Genomic DNA, 25,287 nt, shown 5'->3' on the forward strand with positions numbered 1-25,287 from the left:
CTGCTTCATGAATCCACTTCATAAAGCAAAACTCTTGTTTTTGTGAATTAATCAATAAAAGGTTGGAACAATAAAAAATGTCTTTAATTTTATAACAAATGTTTATAATATATATCATATCTGCGTAAATATTGAAAAAGTATATCATTAGCATTAAGTTTAGTTTATAATCGGGGTTTTGTATATAAATATTGTGTGTTAGTAATAAAATAAAACAGTTTATAATTTAAATATAATATTAATGTATTTTGTTTATATTTCAGGAATTTAACAGCCTATTTTTGAGAACACATCATGGCATAAATTTATTTCAATATCTGATGAAGGACTGTCTGCTTTACTTACAGCAGGAAATAATTGACTCAACTAGAGAGGAAGACAAGCAAAGAATATTGACAAACAAAAGTATTGTAAATGATTTTTACATAAGTATTTATGAGAAAATTGACCCAACATGGATGAATGAACCACTGGATAGTATTATTACACTACATAAAGAATCACAAAAAATCCTTGCTTATGATAAAAAAAGACACGGGTTTTATGCTTCTAGATTCAACCCATCTTTAAGAGGTGATTCTTTTAAATACAAAACAATGTCACAAAGTAGTAATTCAGTCAATTGGAGGAGTTCTTTGTCAAGTATTAATTCTCAGAGTTGGAGAAATGCATCATCCAGCTATAACTATAAAAGTTGGAATAACCCAACATCAAAGAACTATTCTGAAAATTGGAGGAATTCAACATCTGGTAATAACTCTGAAGGTCGGTGGAATTCAACATCCAGTAATAATTATGGAGCCTGGAGAAACTCATCATCTGGTAATAATTCTGAAGGCTGGAGAAACTCAACATCTGGTAATAATTCTGAAGGCTGGAGAAACTCATCATCTGGTAATAATTCTGAAGGGTGGAGAAACTCATCATCTGGTAATAGTTATGGAGTCTGGAGAAACTCATCATCTAGTAATAATTAAAAATTAACAAATTAATAAGACAAAAGGCCTTGTTCCAGCAAGACTGGCCTAAATCAAACATTCCAAAAGATTACTGTCACATTAATACTAATTTGACCTTTATTTCCCTGTGCTCCATCTGGATGAGTCTTGCTAGTTTGTCATCATTTTGAATCACACCCTTCACAGACAGCTGAAAATCAGAAGAATACGCCAAACTTTTTAGGTTCTGGACATTTTTTTTCATAGAAACACATGTTTTTCTTACACATTTTGATACTTCGTACTTCCAATTCCGCAGGAGTTGGCCCAAACTGGGCTTCTGCAGGTCAAACTGCCCCAGGAAAGGGTCAGGGTGGGTAAGGTAAAATGCCCTCACAAAATTCAAAAAATTCTTCTACGCTGTAGAAACAATTTAAGACTAAAAAGTTCTTTAGCTCACGCTTGAATTTTTTTATAGAATTTAAATCTTTTACACTAGAAGGCAGAACTTGAAAAATTTTGTTTCCAGAATAATAAGGGTTTTTTTCAAAAATAGTAAGCCTATGGTATACAGCAAAATTGTTTCTATGCCTAGTGTTATACGAGTGAACATCATTTTGGTATTCAAGGTTTTGTGTTTTAATATACACTGCACACTCATAGACATACAAACATGGTACTGTTAGGATATTTAAATCAATAAAAAGATTTCTACAGTGAGTCAGAGGCGGTAAACCCAGCATAGCTCTGACTGCTCTTTTTTGCAAGGTAAAAATCTGTTTGATATTTGTTGTTTTGCCACCCCAGAGGATGATTGAATAGGATATGTGTGACTCAAGCAGGCAGTGGTATACGCTTTTGACTAGGTCTAAGTTATTGAGTCCAGAGAGACACCTAAGAACAAAGGTGCCCTTGGATAATTTTCCAGCGACTTTTCCCAACTGCCTGCCCCAGTCCATAACATCGTCCAACACCACTCCTAGCAGCTCAGATGACTCTGAGATATCCACTTCAGTGTCACCAATGAACAAGGATGGAGTCCAAAAGTTTTTTGAAATTTTCATTTGTTTGGTTTGGATGCAAATACATTTTGTTTTATCGGGGTTCATTTTAAGACTGTTTTTTGAAAAAAATTGGGCTAGTACATTTGTTTTGTGAAATAATTCTAATTCAAGAATTTCACAATCCCTACTTTTGGTCACAAGAGTGGTATCATCTGCAAACATGTAAAGGTTTTCTTTTGGAATTTGATTTGTGATGTCATTTATGTAGATCAAAAAAAGAAGGAGACCTATAATTGACCCCTGTGGAACTCCATTTAGGATCAATTCTGGCTTAGACTGAAAGATTTTGATTTTGGATTTTGTTTTGTGCATAATTTCAACTACCTGATACCTGTTTGACAGGTATGAGGCAAGCCAATCCATAATTTTGAACGCCCAGGGCCGAAAGTTTGCCAATAAGAATTTCAGCATTGACACAATCAAAGGCCTTCGAGAGATCTGCAAAACAAGCCATTACAGTCTCACCAGCCTCCATTGCCCCAATGACACAATTCACAAAGTCAATAAGAGCCAATTTGGTTGATTTTGATTTTCGGAAACCATACTGTCTCTCCACCAGAAGCTTATTTTTCTCAAGGTAGTCAATCAGCTGGTTACAGATGGTTTTTTCAATGAATTTTGAGACCACTGGTAGGAGCGATATTTGACGATAATTACACACATCCATAACATCCCCCTTCTTAAAAAGAGGCTTGACCTTGGCAATCTTGCAGGCGTTTGGGAAGGTGCAGCTACTAATTGATGTGTTTACAAGATCCACCAGTGGTCGAGTAATTTCTTCCTGATAGAATTTGAGTGCCTTCATACAGAGGCCATCATCTCCAGAGGAAGTCTTAGGACTGAAGTTGACAAAGAGTTGCTTTATAGTTTTTTCATCAATTGTTTTAAAACTGTCAAGTGTGAGGTTGTTTTCTACTTGGGCATGAACATGTACATCATGATTGACTTGTAGATCACCTTTAATTTCATTTGCAATGTTGATAAAAAATTTATTAAAGTGCTCACATATTTGAATTGGATTGTATATTTGTTTATTTTTATTTATGATGCACATGTTTTCAGAATTTGTTTTGCTTTTTCCTCTTATACCATTTACTATATTCCATGACTCTTTTGGTTTGTTATCAGATTCCTCAATCCTTTTGTTGTACCACTTAGCTTTTTCAGTTTTAAGATTGTCCCTGTATCTTTTAAGAGCAGCATTGTATCTTAATTTATTTTCTTCAGACTTAACGTTTCTCCATAGGCTGTAGCAAGCTGTCATCTCATTCTTCAATCTTAAAACATCATTGCATTGCCACTTAATTTGTTGAGTTTCTCTTTCATAGACTTCTTTTACTGGGCATGATATATTATAGTGATACAAAAATGTCTCAATGAATGATTCATATTTTTGGTTTACATCTGTCTCTCTGTCAAAATCAGTCCAACTTTCACCTTTGAGTCTAGCCTTTAATTCCATTAAATTGTTTTGATTTAGCTTTCTAATAGTCTTTTTAATTTTCTGACTTTTTTATGGTTTATATCAAATTTTAAAACAATTCCATGATGATCAGATATAAAAGGTTCAATAACTGTACAGTTGCAGTTTTCTAGGCTGGTGATAAAATTATCAATGCATGTAGCTGAGTGTTCAGTTTCTCTCGTGGCCTCATTAATTGTGGTGACTAAGTCAAAACTTCTAATAATATTATTGAAATCGATTGTGTTATTGTTTGGCTCCAAGAGATTAATATTAAAATCACCTCCAATAATTACCTCAGTTTTCCCACCACCTAGATGTAGGTATCTCAAGTAACTTGTGACATTTGCTTTAAAAAAGTCTATATCCCCATCCGGGCTTCTATACAGTGCACCTATAATAAAAATTTTATCATCAATTGACGCTTTAATTTCACAACACTCAAAGTTTTTTCTTTCTGATATTTTGTTTCCAATTTAAAGAATTTTTATGACTTTTGCACTGGTTTGATTGTTTCTAAAAACAGCTGTACCTCCCATTTTCATGTCATGTCTGCTAAAATTATTTAGAAGCTTGTAATTTTGAATTTTTATAATTTGAATTTTGTCATCATCAAGTCCGTGTTCCGTTTTTGTTCATTTAGAAAAATTTCCAGCTGAGGTATTTTGCTATATAGACCCCTGACATTCAAGTGAATTATTTTAAAAGTTGAATTTTTTATTTTGGCAAATTTATTCCTCCTCCCACCTTTGTTTTTTCTCATGGCAATGTCAATGTCAACTGAGACATTTAGGTCTGGTTTGGCTTTGAGCACTCCTTCAGGTTTTTTGTACAAGCAGACTGCTGGACCAGTGGGTCGACACATGCTATATAGCTTTCAATGACACCACTGAGGACATCTTTTCCCCTCCAATTCAAGTCTAGGCCATGCCTTGTATAGCATGACCTATCCATCAAGGAGTTGATGCCCAAAAAGGCCCACTTGTACTTTGTACATTTCTCTTTAAGTACCTCATTTTGCTTTCTCAATAGGTTGTTGTGTTGAGGTAAGTCGTACCGGTATGGTGTTTCTACCCACACAACCCTTCCCTGCATCCCCTCAGCCAATGCATCCAGCCTAGGGCCCAGCCTCTGAACACTCTCCTCAGTGACAAAATTTGTCCCCCCGACCATCACAAGATAATCCGAGGCCTCGGCCTTGCCAGTCACCGCCCCCGCTCTGTCAACCATGGACATGACAGGATCACCAGGCTTCGTATGATCCTCAATAAAACAAATTTTTCCCACCTCCGACCTCCCCAGTCTGAGCCCACAACCCCTACCATGACTGTCAGATACAACCCTCAAAACTCACCCAGACCGAACCACCCCACCCCCAGACACATGTCCCCCCCACCCACTCTCCCCTCTCACATTCCCTTTTTTACCTCCCTTCCTCTTACCAGTAAGAGGGGGGAAGTCATTTAGGCTCTCCAGATTGTGCCTCTCTCCAAGAACCTCAAATGAGTTTGAGGTAGCGAGTGGCCCACCTCCCACATTCATTCGGCACACCCCCCCACGCCCGCGCCCCCCCACAACCCGCCACTCCCCACGGTCTTCCCTTGATTTTTCCGTTCTCATGTCCATGATCAACCCTCTTAAGCTAGACAGTTCTTTCTCATTTTTTTCAGCCTCCTCAGCCAATTCCTGATTTTTTTGTACATAAAATTTCATTTTTAGCTGTTAATTCCTTAACCTGCTCCTCGTACTTCCTAAGAAGTGTGTCAATATTTTTGCTATTAAAACTATGGTAAAACTCGATACACATGGGACAGGCCCACTGGTCTTTGGCTTTAATGTTAACAAATAGTGTTTTCTTAAGCTTACTACATGACTTTTCAGCATGATACCATCTACAACATATGTCACATGCTATTGAGCCAGACTTTTCATCATCAATGGCCTCACCACACTTGCCGCACTTTTCAACAATCATAGCTAACTTAACAAGCTTCGTCACTACGCTTACCTAAAAGTGCAATAGCCTAACTAATTTCGACAATCCAATTTGATGTAAACCTTCTTCTATGTAAACCTTAGTGTATAATAGTAGAATTGCATCAATTAATTTTGCTGCTGATATAAAAGAATGTAGTGGCAACACACAAAACAGATTTCACGTAAAATAATAATTCATTTTATTATATATTTAATTATTATAAACTGTCCACAATATGATTTTACATAGATATATCTGCAAAACATCTGCTTTAGCAAATATATCCGTCCATGAAGGGTTGAACCATACTAGCACAGATCCCTTTGCCAAACCATTTGAAAAAGTACATACAACATAGTGAAGGTTATTTTTAATGTCTGTTTATGAAATAGTAAGTTTTCATGACTACTGGAGTCTGGCTTCTTGTCCTCTTCATTTGAAATATTATTTACAGAATAAAGTATTTTTATTTTCTATTATAGAATAAGTTTGTGTATTTTCATTGTTTCATTAATTTTAATTTATAGCATATATAAGGTAAATATAAATAACAAAAAGTAAGGAATTTTTAAGTAACAACGAGGGAACTCATACTTACTTTAATTTAACAATATTCACAATATTAGTTTATATTTGCTATGTTTGGAATCATTTGAATAGATTTAACAATATTGTTCACATGGAATTTGTTCAGGTATTTTTAGTATTTTATACAGTAATGTTTTAAATATAATAATAAAGCACTTCTCTGTATTTAAATAAACTAATTGAGATAACAGAACTGATTGGTTTCATTTACGTAAAAGAGAAAAAAATATCTAAACTAGAGATAAATATGTCACATTTATCTATACCCCAATTTTAGAGTGAGAAAGTCACTCTAAAATAACTGTGTTCTATATGAATGCTTTTACAGTATTTATTTTTATTTTCTGTTAACTAGATTTACTCCCCATATAGTGGTGTTGAGAGAGATAATTTTTCATGACAAATGTAGTTGATATGAAACATGTAAGTACTTAGTATTGTAAGAAAACAGAAAGTGCTGTTTGAGGCATATTTAACTGGAAGAAAAATCACTTGCTCATTCTGCATACAAATAAAACTTTGGTTGAAAGAATTATATAAATGATTCATTTATGAATGATGATATTTTTTCATTAAGATTTGGTTTGGATGACCTAAAATGTATTCTTTCTTCACAAAACAACAAGAATTGTGATGGCTTCTTATATACATAACAATATTTATATGAGCTAAAGTTATAATCATCTTCATGATACAGATACTCTTTCAGTGAGGAGAAAGGTTTCTGGGTTAGCCAGTCGTCTAGCTTTCTCTTCAGCATCTTCCCTCAGAGGTTTATTATATTAGCTGGAAAATAGTTTAACAATTTTGGGCAATGCAAAATGCCTCTTTTCATATAGTGAAAGGTTGTGTGTAGGAGAGGTGTACTGGGATCTATGCTGTGTGCTGTAGCCATGCAGGTTGTGGTGGCGGACCAATTGTTTACTATCACCAAACAGGACACCTCGGTGTACAGTAATATTATTATCAGTAATACCTGTTTTTGTAAAGTTTTCCTGTAGCTATCACTAGGACAATGCTTCCAAGCGTTTGTATATTTTTTGTATAATCAAGATTCTTTGTATGGTACCTGCTGAAGTACTTATTTCCGTTTGTTTTAGACTTGTTCACAACTACGACTCGTAGATAATTTTCATCTGGTAATAGTGTTGTGTTGTCTGCATACATTAATGTTGAAATGTTAAATGTTTTAGTTTATTTATACAGTTGTGTCCCAAAGAATCAAACACCTTGATAAATCAAGCAACGTGTTAGTCACAAGTTTTTCTTTTACAAGATTGTAAATTATATATCCAGCTAGTTATTATATTAGCTTTTCATTTCCTCTTTAGGATTCTGTGTTGTATATCTACCAGTAGGTCATACTGTTGGCAGTGGTCTACAGTCTCCTGACCACTACTCTCACAGTTACCATAGATAGATGAATTTCAAATAGACCTTGGCTATTTTTAATGATGATGGAAAGTCCACAATTTGTAGGGACTTATTAGTGATACTGGTTAATGAGGCTGTAAGTAAATAACTGCAGTGTTTTAAAACACTGAGCTGAGATGTCATCAATTCCTGTTGATTTCTTGAGCTTTAGAACTTTTATTATGTCTCCAATTTCCTCTGAAACATAAGAAAATTTAGAAGTGCAGGATTTGTTGTCTATTTTGTGAAAGTTTCGGTACTTTTAGGATGACTCTTGTTTTAGATGAGTGTTCTTTCTACATTGCTGATGACAAATTAGTTTAAATATTCAGCAATTTCCAGGGAGCCATTATTTCATGCTTTCAGCATCCATTTATTTCAAGTTTTATCAATGGTTAGGTATTTATTCTGTACAAAAGTGTGATAGAGTAACAATCATACTTTTAAAATGGCAAGATGTTCTTCCTTATCAGTTGGCATGAAATATACAAGTAATCAGTATTAAAAAAAAAAAAAAAAAAAAAAAACTGCTGATGGATAATTTTGAGTTTTTGCTGTTGTTGACATGTATTACATGTATGAAAGACGTCAGTAGTAGTACATTATTAAAAATACAATATTTGTATGAAAGTTAATACAATGATTAATCCAATAGAGCTTAGGCTAGAAACTCCCCAACCGAATAAAATCAACCCCCTAACAAGTATTCTTTTAGTTGTTTTTTAAAAACTGTTTTTGTTTTATATTTTAAAAATGACTGGGAAGTTACCAAAAAAATTTATTCCATGAGTTTTGAGGCAGTCCACCCGTCAGAGCTGAGCGATGTTGGGTTTGTTGCAGGTCTACTTGGGCTTGTGTGTTGTATAGGGGCTCCATTTACTACATTTGCACAACGAAATCTGGCATAGATAATTGTCTCGTACATATACAAATATGGAAAAGTCATAATGCTGTGTTCTTTAAATTCATTTCTGTAAAACGAAAACCCTTTTTAGCAAGTACTGAGGTACCGAAACCAAAAAAAGAAGTCCATACCGCAAACATTACTCTACCAAACCAAAATATATTGGTTTTAATAACTAAATATGGCGATATTTTTCAAACTGGTACATCAGGTGGGATGATGAAGACAAATAAGGAGACACAAAGTTTATGTTGGATCGCCAAGTCAAGTCATCATCCACCTGAAGTTCCAAATATTTCACTGATAATTGGTGTTGTATTTTTTCTTTGCTTTTCTATTTCAATACAAAGAGGCTAAAGATGATTATTTTTTTTTAATTCTGTTAGCTGTGTGTGTTTTTTTAATTAAGATAAATTGAGATTGTTCAGAAATTGATACGCCTGGGATAAAACCTATGTTGCTGTTCATTTTAAGTCCTTCTGTACTGTAATTAGTAAATATTAAGGCAATATCATCAGCATGCATAACCGTTTTTTCGTGATTTATAGTGAGCACTAAAAGCATTTATGTAAAGGTTAAATAAAATTGGTCCAAGTACTGACTCTTGGGGGACTCCAAATTTAAGCTCAAACAGTTCTGAGCAGTGGTTATTGAGTTTGACAAATTGCTTCTGATCCCTAAGGTATGACTAGCCACCTCAGTATCTCATGTGCAAAACCTACTCGTTGCAAACCCTCAATCAGTCTGTTGTGACTGACACAGTTGAATGCCTTAGTCAGATCCATCATTACACTAAGTGTCCGCTGTCTTTTCTCCAGTCCCATGACCACATAGGATATAAGTTGCCAATGCCTCACCAGTAGAGCGGCCCTTGACAATACCGAACTGTTTGCCTGTTAGAATATTATTTCTAGGCTTTTCTAATCTTAGGCTTGAGATTTGTGTAATTGGTCAGTAAAAGTTAAGAGACTTACTGTCCTCTCCCTTGAATACAGGTATAACCAAACTAGTTTTTTTTAGCAAAGATGGAAAAGTAGCTTGCTGGAAAGAAGAACATATTATAACAGACAGATGTTTTTAAATACTAAATATGCACAAGCCTTCAATAATCTATTAGATATGTCATCAGCTCCACTTTAATGCTTATTTTTGAACATTTTGATGGCATTTAGAACCTTAGCAGGACTCTCAGGATGCAACAAGAAGGGGTATTCTAAACTCGCCAAGAAATTATCATTATTGATAGAAAATAATTATTCAAAAAATTATATACTCCTGTTTATCTGATCCTATTCTGTCATTGATACATACAGAAATGTTATTATTGGCTTTGCTACTATTGTAATTTTGCTTTATTAACTTCAATGCATCCTTGCTTTTATTAGTTGAATGCAGTACTATGTTTGTAAAACAGTTAGTTTTAGCCTGCTTAATTGTTCTTATACCTTTTATAATGAGCTTTATTTACTTCACTATTTTAAATTTTCATGTAAAACTTTCATTGTTTGACTTAAAACTTTAATACCTGTTGTTACTCATCCTTTATCCTGATTTCTTCGACATTTGAGCATTTGATTTTTGGGACAAGCAAAATCAAGAGCATAGTTAATAACACTCATAAAAAAATTAAACAGCTCATCTACTGGCTCAGCAACTTTTGATAGTGTCCCAAAACTCTTGACTTAATATGAAGTTCAGAGTAGTCAAGTTACTGGATGTCAGACAGCGCCTGACACACGGAACCGCTACAGGCTCCTTCAGGAGGTTCATGGACATGGAGACTAGCTGTGCGAAATGGTCTGATAACCCAATACCCAAGACTTCAACACTTACATCTTCGCCAACCATGTCAGTCATGACCCAGCCCAGCAATGATGGGCGACCAGCAATAGGGTCCACTCGAGTTGGGGAGTTAACTATAGCTGTCTCAAGTTAGAGGAGGCAGGCAGGTACTGCATCACATCTCACGCAGTTGAACCAGCCATTTTGGTACATATACAAAATATAAATAAATAATAATAATAATGTAATTACAAACTACAAATAAATCAAAATCAGTTCAAATCTTTCACAAACAAGTCACATTCATAGTGCTTTTAAAAAGAAGCCTAGAGTAATATATTAACTAACATACTTAAAGAGCCATGAACATATATATATTATATATGTGTATATATACATGTATAATTATGTGCAATTGGCTTATTACTCATTGATGGTATTATTTATTTGTAAGGGGTAGTAATTATGTAGGAATTGAGATTTTAATCCTGTAGAGAAAACAGAAGAATATTTCCGAGTCATCATCTCATTGTAGACCTCTCATTACAAAAACAAAGCTTTTAACTACAATTATAAATTTGTATATTTTGATGGTTTGGTTTTTATTAAGCAAAAATTTTTAATACTTTTTAATAAATATGACATGTAATCATATTAGATGATAGTAATAAGCTAGCACCGTGGTATACAGTAAATAATTACGAGTTACTTCAGGATATATAGGTATAAAGTTGTACAAAACTAATCTACCTTTTCTCATGGCAGAATCTACCAGAAAATTTTGCAGTTGTTTATTAACAACATTTTCACTAATGCTGTTGTGTACTAGATTGTGTACACATCTGGCTTTTGTAAAGCGAGTCATGCACCTGAGGGAGTGCACATTGCTATGCATTTCCTTAATGCATTTTTACTGTTACCCTGTCTTCTTAGTTTGTTAAATTTTATCCTTGGCTTAAATAATTACCTCAGACTATCGTGTACTGTGTTGGGTGCATGATTGCTTAATTTTTAAGGTACTCCTTGGGGTACATGGAGAAATATTGACAAAACATATTGAAATAATTGTTTTAGTTCAAAATTGTGAAAGCTTTTTGTTATAACTTTTCTTGTTATATTCAGATAATTAAAGTAAAAAATTATTTCGGTTTTTAGCCATTACTATGGAAAATTCACCCTGTCTGTGAGTAAGGTCCTTATCCCATCACATATTTGACCATCAATGCCACATTTCAAGACCGCATTGATGTGCACCTTCTCATTTCTGCATACCAGTTGATGAAAGGCTGAGTCGCATGATCTTCCTGGAGTGTAAGCATACTGATTTGGATGTAGAGGGCCATATGAAGAAGAAATTGGCCTTCGTCATGAACGCGTTTAATTACTGTCTAGAAACCCTTTTTATAAATTGGAAGAATATTATAGAATATGTATTTGATACCATACAGCATCATTTTACATTGATAAAATAAGTGTTTAAACTTAGTTACAGATTTTTAATGTTGCAAAATCCTAATAGAACATATCAAATGGCAATCTAAGTACGAGTATTGTCTAAATTTTGAATCATTACAAAAATAAATCATGAAATTTAAAAAGTATTTGATCATATTTCTTTAAAAATTTTGTAAGGAATATACCATACAAATTTAGTTAGCACAAGCTGTCTCTCTGTTCTTCCTTCTCTATTAAAAATCAAATTCAATCCCAGAAAAATAGAACAAAGAGCACTGACCACACCCACGCTTTGCACAATTGACTAGTATAATCTATACTTGGTACAACAAAAACTGATGTGTCACTTCACTTAAATCTAGGCAAGCCAATGGATTTCCAGGAGTCAATACATCACTAAACACAAATCTTGACATATAATTGAGGTGAAAAGGGCTGGTGGATAGGTCTAGTTGACTGCAGAGGATGGCTTTAGGAGTGGGTGGAGCTCCCTCAATGTTAAGGGTTATTTTTAAGTCCAAACATGAGGGAGTATAGCTTTCCCTGCCTACTTTGACTGGGACAGAATTAGACTCCCATTCTTTAAAGCTGGGGACAGTCCCTCGTAGTTTTAGCACTGATGCTTGCTCCCATAAGAGTGGTGGTAACCACCCTGTCTGTGAGCAAGGTTCTTATCCCATCACATATTTGACCATCAATACCACATTTCAAGACCGCATTGATGTGAACCTTATCATTCATGCATACCAATTGATGAAAGGCTGAGTCGCATGATCTTCCTGGAGTGTAAGCATACTGATTTGGATGTAGAGGGCGCTCCAAGAGTGATCCATCCCAAAAAGACCTAACAACCATCTTCTCCATGGTTTTGAGAAGAAAGGAGGACAGACATATGGGCCTAAAGGTCTTAGGTTGATCCATACTAGAACTCCCCTGCTTTGGTATAAACACTACCCTGGATACCCTCCAGGATAGGGGAATGTACCTGAGGGTCACATAGGCCTTGGAACAGCCTGCACAGCAGGTGAAGGAGAATAAATACTACACGACACACCAAAATCCATTGTGAATGAGTGGCATGCCCCACAGGTCTCCCTCCGCAGCTGAGTGGTTGATCCTTGTCATAAAAGATACAGTCCGGTAAGTGTGTTTCCATCATGATTTTTAAAACTATGTAAACCATTCATTAAATTTGTTAAAAATTTAAATTTGGATCTCTTAACTGCCGGGTGAATGTGCTACCATTAAGGGCTCTGTGGTGTAATTGCCATTTATACAAATTTAATTAATGTTTATAGACTGTCAGTAACGTATATACGTTGTTCGTCCTTGAGGCCACCAAGCGGCGAGATGGTATTTTTTTGCTAATAGCTTTGGAAGCCTTGCAGAACCCTAAGAGATGGCAGATTTGTCCAGCTGCACTGTATTGTGAATCCATTTCTGGTTACTACCGTCAGATTCTAGTTTTACCCTTAGATTCTTCTTGTATGACTCCCAGTCTGTGTTTCTTGGATTCCTGTAGTGAATGTTTTCAAGTTCCAGGTCTCCGATTTTAAAGCAGATGTGAGCATGATCAGAGAGGGAGGACTCTCTGAAAACGCATGCCAGCCGTGTATCCGATTAACCATATCCCCGTCATCAAGGTCACAGCTATCACCTCCCTAAGCGTCCACATGCGAAACATAGGAACATTACCCACATTTGCAATCACCAGACTGCGGGACATTATATACTCCAGAAGCAACTTGCCTCTTGTGTTGGTGCTGTCCCATGCCTCATTGTGTGATTTGTATGTATTTGAGTATTGTAGCTTATGTTTGCGTAACATAAACTATAGATAATACAAGATTTATAACTGACTTGGCTATTTTATAATGAAACCTGTAATGAGACTCTGTCAATGATCTTTATTTTATGGCAATAAGTTTTGATTGATTGAGCATCACAGTCAATCACCAACTCCAAACCACTCATCCCAACATGATTTACCCAGGTAACCATCTCTCTGGAGGGCGAAAAAAACCACATCATCATATGGGAGATATGATGATGTGATCAATAGGGTTCATCCAGCACCAGTCCCAATCAGCCTGACTGTGAAGAGATCCCTGGAACAAAATTCCAGAACAGGAATGCTGTTCACCTTGTTGTTTACAATAATAAAAGCTCCGACATTATTAACATGGACGCTAAAAATTTTGATCCCTGCCATGGAAGGCCCTGATATTTTACCCGTACAAATCCAGAGTTCCTGTGAAATTCTTCTGCCAAAAAGCGTCCACAGAACACAGCTGAAGCAGCTTTACTGTACTGATCTGAAGGACCTTGATTCCCATGATCAGCTGGTCTGCTTGACCTCTACATCAACATCACCAATTGCTGAATCTTCGTCGATGGTACTTGAGCATGTTGAACAGGCAGACACACAAAGCCAAACTGTTAGATGCAACCTTCCCAGATCAAGATCTGTTGGGTTCTTGATTTCAGGGTCCATAAAAGGTCCCACGAGTACCGAGGAAATAAAAGGTCCACCCAGTCAGAGCCCCGCGCGACCAGGTAAGGCTATTTATGTTTGGGAGGGCGCCCAACTCCCAAGGACTCCGTTTAAAACGCACTACCCCTACACCATGCATCCCTTAGGGGTCATCTCACACCATAGGATTGGAGGGCCCTCAGTCATGCAAAAGCAGTATGTGGTACGATTCCGGACAGACCAGTCGAGACTGGTCATGGCCGACCTGGCACTACTATTGAGCGGCGCCGAGACCAACCGCCTGCACAATCGGGGCACTAGTCTAGATCCTGGAGATTAGTTGAGAGCAGGGCCGAACGTTAACTAGCGTGTATCCGAGCCCAACCATTGGTTCGATTCGGATCCCCCATTGGTGTTGAATGGCAACTGAATGTCACCCCTGGGGAGGTACATTCCCAGTTCATTGGGATCACCCGAACTAAGGTCAGCCCATCCTAGTTCCCTTTAAAGGAGGGGAAATATTTTTACCCTCCAAAAAGTATTTTAATGTGTATGATAAAGATTGTACATCAATATCTCAGTCCGTTTGGAATATACCCAGATGTATCAGGACTTAATTTACACCCTGTATATTATTTATACTAAATGGAATGATCCTCATATCTTGCTGCACACATATCAACTTGTATACTCTTCCAAAGAACTTTAATGTACTAAAAATAAAGACACATTTTATTTATATACAAGATGATATTTCTTTATTTCTCACAGTTCTGTTATAAACACAAGTTCAGTTATGTCCATTTTATACATTAATTGCAAAGTTATAAAATCTTTGGTTTATAAATTCTGCACTACATTAAACTAATTATGTACATAATTATTAATATCAATCAAATTGTGACAAAGGAACACATTTTGACCACAAAATTATAACATGCAATATGACTGTAACAAGTTTTATTTTAAATATACACTTACAATTAATGAGTTTAAACAACCATATAATAAGGCAATTAAATCTTTATAAGACATCACTAATACTTTCATTTCAATTGTCTATCTAACTTCCTCAAAGGCAGTCAATTTACATTTTGATAATGAAAATCCAGTGTAATACAAACTAAACTATGCATATTATTGTAAAGAAACCCAAAAGTATTTTTTAAACTGAAATAGAAACAATACGTTACTTTTGAGATCCATACTACAAAACAAAATTTTAACATTTCAAATTGTAAGATGTAAGCATTTATTTACCAGGTGTTGTGTAAAATATTTATTTTTAAAATTTATAGGAAGGGTGCTCAACATTGTAGGAACTTTTACTAGAAAAATAATTAAATTAACATCATTATAACTAGTATTACCAATATATACCTTACATATATTACCTCACAGAAAAATAAATATAAAAATGAAACCAAATGAATCATAAAATATTTTTTTATGTAGTTCATATTTATTTTCAAGCAAAGTTGATGAAAGTTATTACCAAATACTAATTATTCTTAACATTTCCAGTAGTAAAATCACCTTACTATCAAGCAGGGATTATTAAAATAAATTCCTTCACTCAATTACTTAATTATTTTGCCTTGATCACAAATATAACAAAGGAGGAAAGACTATAATTTTATTTTAAGATATAATTTACTAGAGTCATTTCATAAGTACTGTAGTGTATTAATTATTAAACAAAACATTTCAATCACGGTCTAGTATTTATTTTTTAAAACAACCAGAACCAATAGAGTCTGGTTGCAATGTCTGTTGGTTGCTGAGGCTGATTGAAGGCACTTCCCCGGCTGACGAGGTTGAGGGAAGACTATGTCACTATCGGAGATGTAGTTACAACATAACAAACACCATACAGTACAAGTTATCCCAAACACATTTCATTATTCATTACTAGTAGTTTCAAACATTTCCACCCAACTGAGAGTACTTCACTACTAACTCAAACATTATAGGTGATTTTTTTTTAATTACACATTAATTCATCATTTTTATAATAGTTACATGCTTTATTATTTTGCAAAACAAATCACTTGTCAATGGAATTACATGATTTCTTTTCTTACATATATTTCTACTTTTTAAACTTATTTCAACGATTACGTATTTTTAAAACTCAAAACATTTACTACTATATAGGTAAATAACGTAATATCAAACATTGTACATTATATAAAGGTAATCAAATAGGAAAAACTTTTTAGTACCTACATAAAAATATTTTCCTGGTTGGTTTGAATTGTTTGACATTTTTCTGTAAAACAGTGGTTAAATTTATAGAAATCAGTAGAACATTAAAACTTATCATGAGAAAAATAAAAATAGTTTTGTAATGAGAAACTGAATACCTGATGTAAATTTGTGCATAGATGGTTTCTACACTCACTGATCTCGAGTTATCTCATATTGCTACCACACTATAGCGTCTGCTGCGTTCAATGTGTTAATATAAACCAATTTGCTAGGTAAAGCAAACTAAACAATCCAAGTACTAAACAGACAAAAGATTTTTAGATTTACAAAACAATCAGCTAATTCAGATTTTCATTTTTGTACTCTATGTATCTGTTTTTATGAAATTAGCTCTATATATAAATTATTTATTTTGTCAAAGTCAGTGACAATGTTAATGTTAGATGCACAAATGTCTGGAAGACTTACACTGCTGTGACAAGTTATTACATGATCCCAGACTAGTACACCACAGGAGTATTCACTAAAAATTCTGTTATTATGGTTTTTCACTAATATCACAAATTACCTTACTCATCATCAAGCATTTCAGGATTGACTCTTTTTATATGAAATTGGTTCATATTTTCAACAGCTATGCTTGGAAACTGCAACTACTGGTATCTTAAAGTATATGAATTGGAATTAATTAACAATAATTTAATTGTCCTAACAATTTCATTGGGTTATGAACAATCAACAATGTTTTGTACTCTCTGCAATGAGTAACTTAGAGCACTTACGGTTGCTCATTTAGTGAGAGCATTTTGGAGCAAAAACCAAGGACGGATCAAAGAATGGTGGAGAATTTATATCAGTTGTAATTTTTAATTAAGTTATAGCAGGGTAAACGGACAGTCTTATTATTGCACATCCAAATTTGTTAACAAAAATCATACAGAAATGCAGTAAAAGTTGGTTTAATGATTCAGCATTAAATTGTTATATTGGTACTACCCTGTGACTTGTAAACATTAATGTTTTTCTACTTACACATGCTTAAAATTGTCCACTTTAACCCTTAAAAGCACCATAGTTGCTGCCAAGCTTGGAATTAGTACTCATTACTTATTAAAAAAATGCAAACAATTTTTTTCTCAACACATTTATTTTCTTTTATCTGTTCTAAAATGAAGTGTTTAGTGCCTCTTCCACGAAATTATAAAAATCATAATCATCTGAATTCACCATTTCTCTTCCTAACTTTTATTTCCTAAGTTTTATATGTCCAAAAAAGAGAGTAATAAAACACCTGAAATAACACAGCAGTTTACCGTGCAACTGTTCACACCATTCTCATTATATAGGGTAAAAACTAACAGCTGCTTGACATGGCAGTAGCGTATGCACATAAGCGCTTCTGATGTTGAGCGGAACTACCAAACTGCTCCTATGAGATAAAAACTGGTCTAGCATTGATCGATGAGCACAGAGGCGATCACATCTCTAAAATACTTAAATATATTTACCACACATTCTAGCGGACTCGTAACTATCATCACGAAACCAGACAAACAATCATTTTGAGCTTATACACGCTTACGCAATTAGAGCATGGTCAGCCCTTGCTTATATCTGCTTACAGCATTGCAAGGGTTGAACTGATTCAGATAAGCTTAAGAGCATGATCCATACAGGCAAGATAATGAGTAAACACATCATAATCCTCAGTTTATTTGGCAATTGACTTGCAAGTAGGTGCCTACAAATATTAAACAAACAAAAAATATCAATATGTTCTCAAGATAAAAGAAAATATGGAGTATCCTTACTTAAATCATAACCTAGATCTTGCAAGCTCGAGTATTTTTTTATAACTAAACAACCTCCAATTACAATGGTAAAATGGTATAGGTTAGACTAAAATTAACCCAACATCAACAAATGAATTAAGCTTTCCTAAGGAACCTAGTTGTTCGAAATCTTTCATAATAATGGACCATTTACAAATCTAGTGTTTTAAATTGGATAAGTCAATTAGTTTGGTGGACTTCACTGGATTGTTTTGCGATTACTAAAATGATCCCTGGAATAGTAAACATCACACATTGAGGAAAATACTAAATGATACAAGAATTGTTATGTATTCACAATTATTTGTGTTATAACAAAATAAAATTCATGAAGTACTATAAGTTAGGGTATCATGTACATGTTGACTGATATGTTTATACTGTGGACTGTAAAAACCTGAGTACAGATCTGTTTTAAACCTTATTTCAAAACACAAATAAAATATACCTTTATCCATTCTATAGAAGCTCTTTTCTTATTGGATTCTTTATAAATTTGAAAACAAACACTCCAATAATATACTTTTCATATTTTACGTGGGTCTGATGATGTGTTCCTTGAACACAAAATTCCTCACAAAAAAGTATATTATTGGAGTGTTTGTTTTCAAATTTATATACCTTTATCTTTCTTTCAAGTTTGCTATTGACAATGGATGGTTTGAAAGGATAGTAGGATTTTAGACAATTATTCTCTTTTTCAGGTATAAAAACCCCAACAGGTAAAAAAAATAAGAGATTAAAGTATTGCCACACTTATTAGTTTTTAGGTGTCAGGGTTTTTGATATCTGAAAAACAGAGTAGTGTTCAATCCTTGAAACACAGTGTTCAATCCTTGAAACACAGAGTTATAAAAGTTGATTATAAAAGAGTTTTTCTCCACAAGTTATTTAGAAAACTGCACTTGTACGAAAAAATGATTTGTTTAATAAACTATGAAATGATTAGTAGTTGGCATAAACATCACATAAGGATAAGCATTAATTGTCTCATGCCGAACAACTGAAGGCGTAGGAGAAGAAAAGGATTATGGAGGGAAAATTAAGTCATCCTGCCACACTACCTTGTAAGGATCACTAAACAGGCAAATGATTACAATACCGTTTGTTTCTAAATAACGCAATTGGTATTAAGTAGGACCTGTACTTTGGTTATAGAATTTCATATCACCTAAAATATAGAAAAAACATTTTAAAATACTTAAATATCTTCAAAATATTTAATTATCAAATTAAATACTCTTAAATCACAAATTATTTGAATCCCATAATTTTTGTTTTTCTATCAGTAGAAATATATGAAAATCAACTCACTTGTAAAAACAAAGGCATTACATTCGAACTTACCTAATACTAATTGCATGTTTCATAAAAGGCATAAAGTGTTTAATTTAAAAACTGAAGTAGGTTTTAATATATAAAACAAAATATAATGTATTGTCTTCTGTATGGCTCAAAATAATACAATTAATAAATAGTGGTATTTCAAGCTAAATAAAACTACCTCTTATCACAAAATTCTTACACTATGACTATTATAGAAAACTAAATTATATGAACACTTCTATTATAAAAAAAGAACTTAATATACACAAATTTATACAGTTAAATACATTAAAAATATATACTTATTAACACAAAATAAGAAAACTACTTGGATTACATTGAAAGCACCATGAACTTTACACACTCTTCACAACATCATATACATTCACTGGATCATTTCAAGTAAATAAAAATACATATTGTGCAGTCATACAATAACTACTTGTTTGTTAACAATGAAAGTTTAGCAGTACTATGGAAAGTATTAGACTATAACAAGGTTTACAGAAAGCATGTATTGACACAGGAAATTCGTCTTTTAAGCAATAGGAATTGGGGATAGTAGTAGATTTATGAGCAAAGCTAGTCATGGAAATTGGATTAAGGAAACCTTCAGTTGATACGTTGAAGGTACAATAAACAATACTTTACAAATATCAATAACATTTAAAAAATTAAATTATTTATAGTACAAAATAAGCTGTCATATATATATATACAAGCACACACAAGTGATGTATTTATTGTAACGATAAATGCACCATAAAGAAAAATGGAAACATATTTCATGGGCTTACACATAACATTAATGCAAAAGAAAGCGAAGATGACAATAGGTGATGATGCTAACATTAAATTAAATAGCGTATTACAGTCTGAATGCTTCTCATCTTTTGATGTTGTTGGATTTAATACTATTTACATTATTTCTGGTTGTGTTTTTAGATGAAGTCAATGGCCTAGGTTGTTTATTTGATTCAAATTTCTGCTGCAGCGATGCAACAGTGGAAGGCTTATTCGCCGCTGCGGCTTTACTAGCTAAATTGTTCACTTCACTGTTATTCGAGTCACTTTTCGCACCAAATGGTTTTGTTGTATTAGGTTTTGTTTTTTGAACGGAAGGAATCGCAGGAAGTGGTTGTGATGTTATAGATGCTTTAGCAGCTGGAATCACAGTAGGCTTAGGTGCAGGCAAGGGTTGTCGACCACCTCTTAAAGATGATCCAGGTTTTCCTACTACCGGTTTTGACGTAAGTCCTACACTCCCGGAAGTAGGAATTTTGGCATCTCCTTTTCCTCCTAAAACATCTGGAGATTTGACCCCAGAGGGGCTACAACTCGAGATTATATCTGGTTTAACGGAAGATAAACCATCAGAATTTTTCCTAACTAGACTTCTAGGATTTGACGTAGATTTACTGTTGTTAGAGGGTTGTGAGTTTTGTTTGACTAATGGGTTTGCACTTTTAACATCATTAATTTTGTTTTCTGTCGTCTTTGTAGTATTTGGATTTTGACTCGTGGGCTGTGAAATATCTGTTGTTTTTGCTGCTAAACTAGCTGACACAATGGGACCCAAGTTCCTCTGTACATAAGGTTTATAAGGTGCTGCTGCTTCTGGGACCTTCACAGTTTCTGTGTTTCCCACGTCCTTAGTTTTATTGTTCAGGTTATGGTTAATAGGACTTAAATAACCAGAGCTCGAAGTCGTGGAGCTAGCACTTGATTTGGGAAGAGAGGTAACATTAGTATAACCCCCCCTCCATGGTGTATTTACATAGGTTTGGTTCTTGTCTACTTCTGAACTTGAGTCTGTAACAGTTGAAGCTGTTTCGTAATCATCTTTTTCCTTCTTCTTCCTGTTTAGAGTTGAAGTAGAATAAATTGAGTCTGTATTTCTAGCCTGGATCTCACTAACTATTTCTCCCAGCAGTCCCATACTCTCCGCACTCCCAGCTGAGATGCTATTCTCTATCGGTTTTGGTGACTTGTACTCTCCAGTTGGAGAGGTATATTCCAATTTCTTTGGTAACACTATTTCCTTTCTTTCACGTCTGTCAGTTGGACTCTCCTCTATCACAGCATAAATGTTATCTGTGGCACTCGGGCTCTCCTCATCAATGTTAGCAAGAGGTGCCACGCCCTCTGTCAGTAGGTTCAGGCAGTCATCGTATGTGTTATCCACCTTGCCAGGAGTTTGGTATCCTGGCACTCCGATGGAGGGAGGTCTTGGTGGTGGGGGAGAAGATGGTCGGTTAGCGGCTGGGATACTGGTCGGTCTTTTGTTGCCCTGTACCCTCATTGATCCAAAACTAGCAATTGGAGGTTTTTTGTCAGATGAGGTACTTCTCAAACTCTGTGCTCTCATGACTACAGCCTTATCTCCAGCTGGCAAAGAACTAACTGGGATACTGATTTCTTTCTGGAGAATCGGATTGGATATTTCAATAGTTTTCAAAGCATCTTTGTCCATTTTAACACTTTTATTTGAGTCTTTCTTAATGTCTTTAGTATCTTTTTGGCCTCGACTCATGAATGATGCAATTCTTGTTAGTGTCGGGTATCCTGAATCCTTAGGCTTGACAATCTTTGATTCCAATCCGATATCATTTGTTACTGGTGTAGACATGGGACGTGCAGGTTTCGATTTCAGTTCAGAAGGTACCGAAGGTGCAGGACGAAGAGGTACAGAGTTGTCGATCAATTCCTTAGCAGCAAACGAAGTTGTGGCATCCAGCACAGGAGAACTAATGTTGGGTCGAGAGGGAGGAACATTTTCTTGGGGAATCTGTGAAGGTGGAATAGAACTAGAAACAGAGAGGCCGATGGAAGTAGGAGGAACTTTAGGTGCAGGGCGAATAGGATAAGGTATGAGGTGTTGGTTTATCGCATTGTCCGGGACTTTAGGAGGGGAGACTTTCTGAACAGGAGCAACCGATGGGGCAGTTCTAGTGGGAGTGAGGCCAGGGGATGATGAGGGCTTGGGTAGTGGCACAATGCTGAACCCCTTGTACTGGCCCACCAGGTTGTTCTGCAGCTGGGAGCCGTTGAAAGGAGGTGCTGAAGCCCCGGCGTTATCAGCTGAGGGCAGCAATGAGGCACGGGAAGTGTCAGGTACAGTGGGAGCTAACCTTCCTGGCGATGCCATCTTCTTGTCAGTACTGTTCAAGCGAAACAGGCATAAGCAACAAGCGACAGAAAGAGACAGCACAAAATAAAATAGCAATGTATACACAATTTAATTAATCAATTTGTAAAATAAAGAAAATGTTTCATCTATTTCTCAATTAACAGCATTTACATTTGAAAAGTGTATATTATTTGTCAAAAAACTTAAAGATCATTTTATTTATCAAAATAAATAAATAAAATTTAAAATGTGCATAGATTTGTACTGACTTTTTATTATAGACTCTGATCTGAAAATAATATATTAAATATCTTCATAAATCTGAAGGTTAGTATTCTGATTAGTAATTCTTTTTCCAAATAACCATGTCAAATCTGTTTCAAAAGCAAAAGTTTAATGACTGTTAGCGATCAATAGGAAAAATTGGATAAGAAAAACTTTCACCCTGGATAATTAATTCAACAAATTCGTCATTCTGAAGGTTACCTTTGTCTACTTGTGGGAAGTAGGACATCAAAAATCCAAGTAACTGAAGCAAAATTGTTATAATTAGAAAAAATCCTTTACAACTAGAACGTTTTTTTTTAAATGGTTAGATTTAAAAATTAGTATTAAAGAAAACCAGAGAATATAATATATAACCTAGGTCCGATTTAGGTTAATGAGATATAGTTTGACAATTTACTTATATGCCTGGTAAACAACTAATGGTAGCCAATTTTGACAAAAGTTTGCCTGATCCAATGAAAATTTATTTCTATCATGGATTTTGGTAAAAAAATTACAAATATTATATCAAATCAATTAGCACAAATTATCACTAGGAATGCTACAAAAATATATCACAATAAAAATGTATACTTAGTCATTAACTTCAGAACAGGTAGTAAAGGGAATATTTATAAGATAGCCTATGCACAATGATCCAGTTGTCATACAATCACACAAGTTGATACCAACACACACTAAACATTTAAAGCAGATGAATGGTACGAGGGCTATCCAGAAAGTAGAGTATGTTTTGATATAAGCAACAAAGTACAAGAAAAAATCATTTTATATACATTTGAAAGTGACATTAAAACTTATTTTTCAATATAGTCAATATACAAATTTAGGCATAGCGGTGAACTAGTTTTGGCTACCTGAGACTTCAATCAAGCCCCGCAGTTTCACGTCGTCATGAAAGCGTTGTGTAGCAAGCCTTCATTGCTGGAAACAGGTAGAAGTTGCTGAGTGCAAGGTCCGGACTGTCAGGCGGATGTGAAAATACCTTCCACTTAAAAGCATCCAGGACTTCTTGAGTTCGATTTGCCGTGTATGGCCGGTACTAATCTTGCACAGAATTTATGGTAACCTAACTTCTGAGTAACAATATTGTGTTAACAAACTCCTTGGAATTTGAGGAAAACTAAGAGAGAGTTAGGGTGTGAAATGTCGGGGTCTTCATACCCCAACACATGACCCAAGTCAGTGCGTCCCCGAAGCACAATCAAAGCCACATTCTATCTTCATCTAGTGCTGTACTTTCGTGCGCGTGCACCTGGGAACTGTCTGATCCACTTATTGTCTTCTAACAAACTCTGATCAGGCTGAGCTGAACTGAGTAGCTTCTTTTCTATCATCTATCTTCAGTCTACTATCAGTTCTGGGAAAATCTTCTCCCAAAAATCTACTTCTACTATACTTTTCTACAACTGACATATTTTCTCTGTCTACCTAAGCCGAGGTGGAACAGCATATGCCAAAGGCTGCATGGACAAGGGAGAGCCTGATCTCTAATATGCGAACTCTGGATACCTGGTGACCTCCAGTTTAAATATAGCCTTCCCCAAAGAAAGCTGGCCACTGCTTCTCCGCAACTCGTGGGAACACAATGTGTAAAAATGAATCAAGAAAAATCCAAACTAAATCAGAGAACTCTAGCAGTTCTCAAAAAAAATGGTGAAAGTCCACAAAACCAGGGATTAGAAATGGGACCCCTTTTCTGAAGGAACCTACCCTGAAAGGTCCTTCGGTTTCAGCCAGGGGGGAGAAAAGGGAGCACCGGTCCCAAACCCTCCAAAAAGATGTACAGGAGTGGACTACCTGGGGAAGGTAGTAAAAAGGCATAAGTTTACGACTCATTCAGATAAACCTCAACCATGCTAAGGGCGCATCTGACATCTTGGGAAGGAGATTTATCACAACAGACTTATATTACCCTAATCCAGGAACCCTGCATTAACAAAGGTTACATCAAGGACCTAGTAACTCAGGTTGGTAAGGATATAATGGCCTATGAAAAAACTGCCCCCTTATACAAAACAGACTAAAGAAAGATGAGCCTTGATGGACTAGGATGTTTAAAACACTTAAAAAGCAAAACCTGTAAACCTAAATGCTTTAAATGGGCAAAAAGAACAGATGACTGGATCCCTTACCAATATGCCCTAAATGAATACAAGAAAGGAATTAGGAAAAATAAAAGAGGAACCTGGAGGAACTTTTGCAAAAACATTAACAGCCTACTAGAGGCTGCCAGGCTTCATAAAACTCTCCAAATAGATCACTCTAATCATTTAGGGTCCTTAGTAAAGGCCAATGGTGGCCTTACAGTGAACGAAAAGGCGACTCCAGAACGGTTGTTGGAGACGCACTTTCTTGGCGGTCTCTTGACTCAAAATGAATATTTTTATTCTCTAGTGGGGGAGAGATCTGGTCCAGGGAGGTTGCTAAATCCACACAACGG

At 35.2% G+C, this 25,287-nt stretch overlaps 2 protein-coding genes across 2 annotated transcripts in view; one reads left to right on the plus strand and one right to left on the minus strand.

Annotated features, from left to right (window-relative positions):
- LOC124359679 overlaps positions 1 to 13,441 on the plus strand; it is a 52,555-nt gene extending 39,114 nt beyond the window's left edge. Inside the window, exon 8 of the mRNA XM_046812620.1 lies at positions 264 to 13,441. Coding sequence (XP_046668576.1) covers positions 264 to 977 — 714 coding nt within the window. The 3' untranslated portion in view covers positions 978 to 13,441. The remainder of the gene's footprint in view (positions 1 to 263) is intronic.
- A 1,346-nt stretch (positions 13,442 to 14,787) lies between these two features.
- LOC124359678 (disintegrin and metalloproteinase domain-containing protein 12) overlaps positions 14,788 to 25,287 on the minus strand; it is a 192,888-nt gene continuing 182,388 nt past the window's right edge. Inside the window, exon 18 of the mRNA XM_046812619.1 lies at positions 14,788 to 22,587. Coding sequence (XP_046668575.1) covers positions 20,313 to 22,587 — 2,275 coding nt within the window. The 3' untranslated portion in view covers positions 14,788 to 20,312. The remainder of the gene's footprint in view (positions 22,588 to 25,287) is intronic.

Source organism: Homalodisca vitripennis, chromosome 4 (assembly GCF_021130785.1).
Source record: "Homalodisca vitripennis isolate AUS2020 chromosome 4, UT_GWSS_2.1, whole genome shotgun sequence".
Taxonomy (NCBI): Eukaryota; Metazoa; Arthropoda; class Insecta; order Hemiptera; family Cicadellidae; genus Homalodisca; species Homalodisca vitripennis.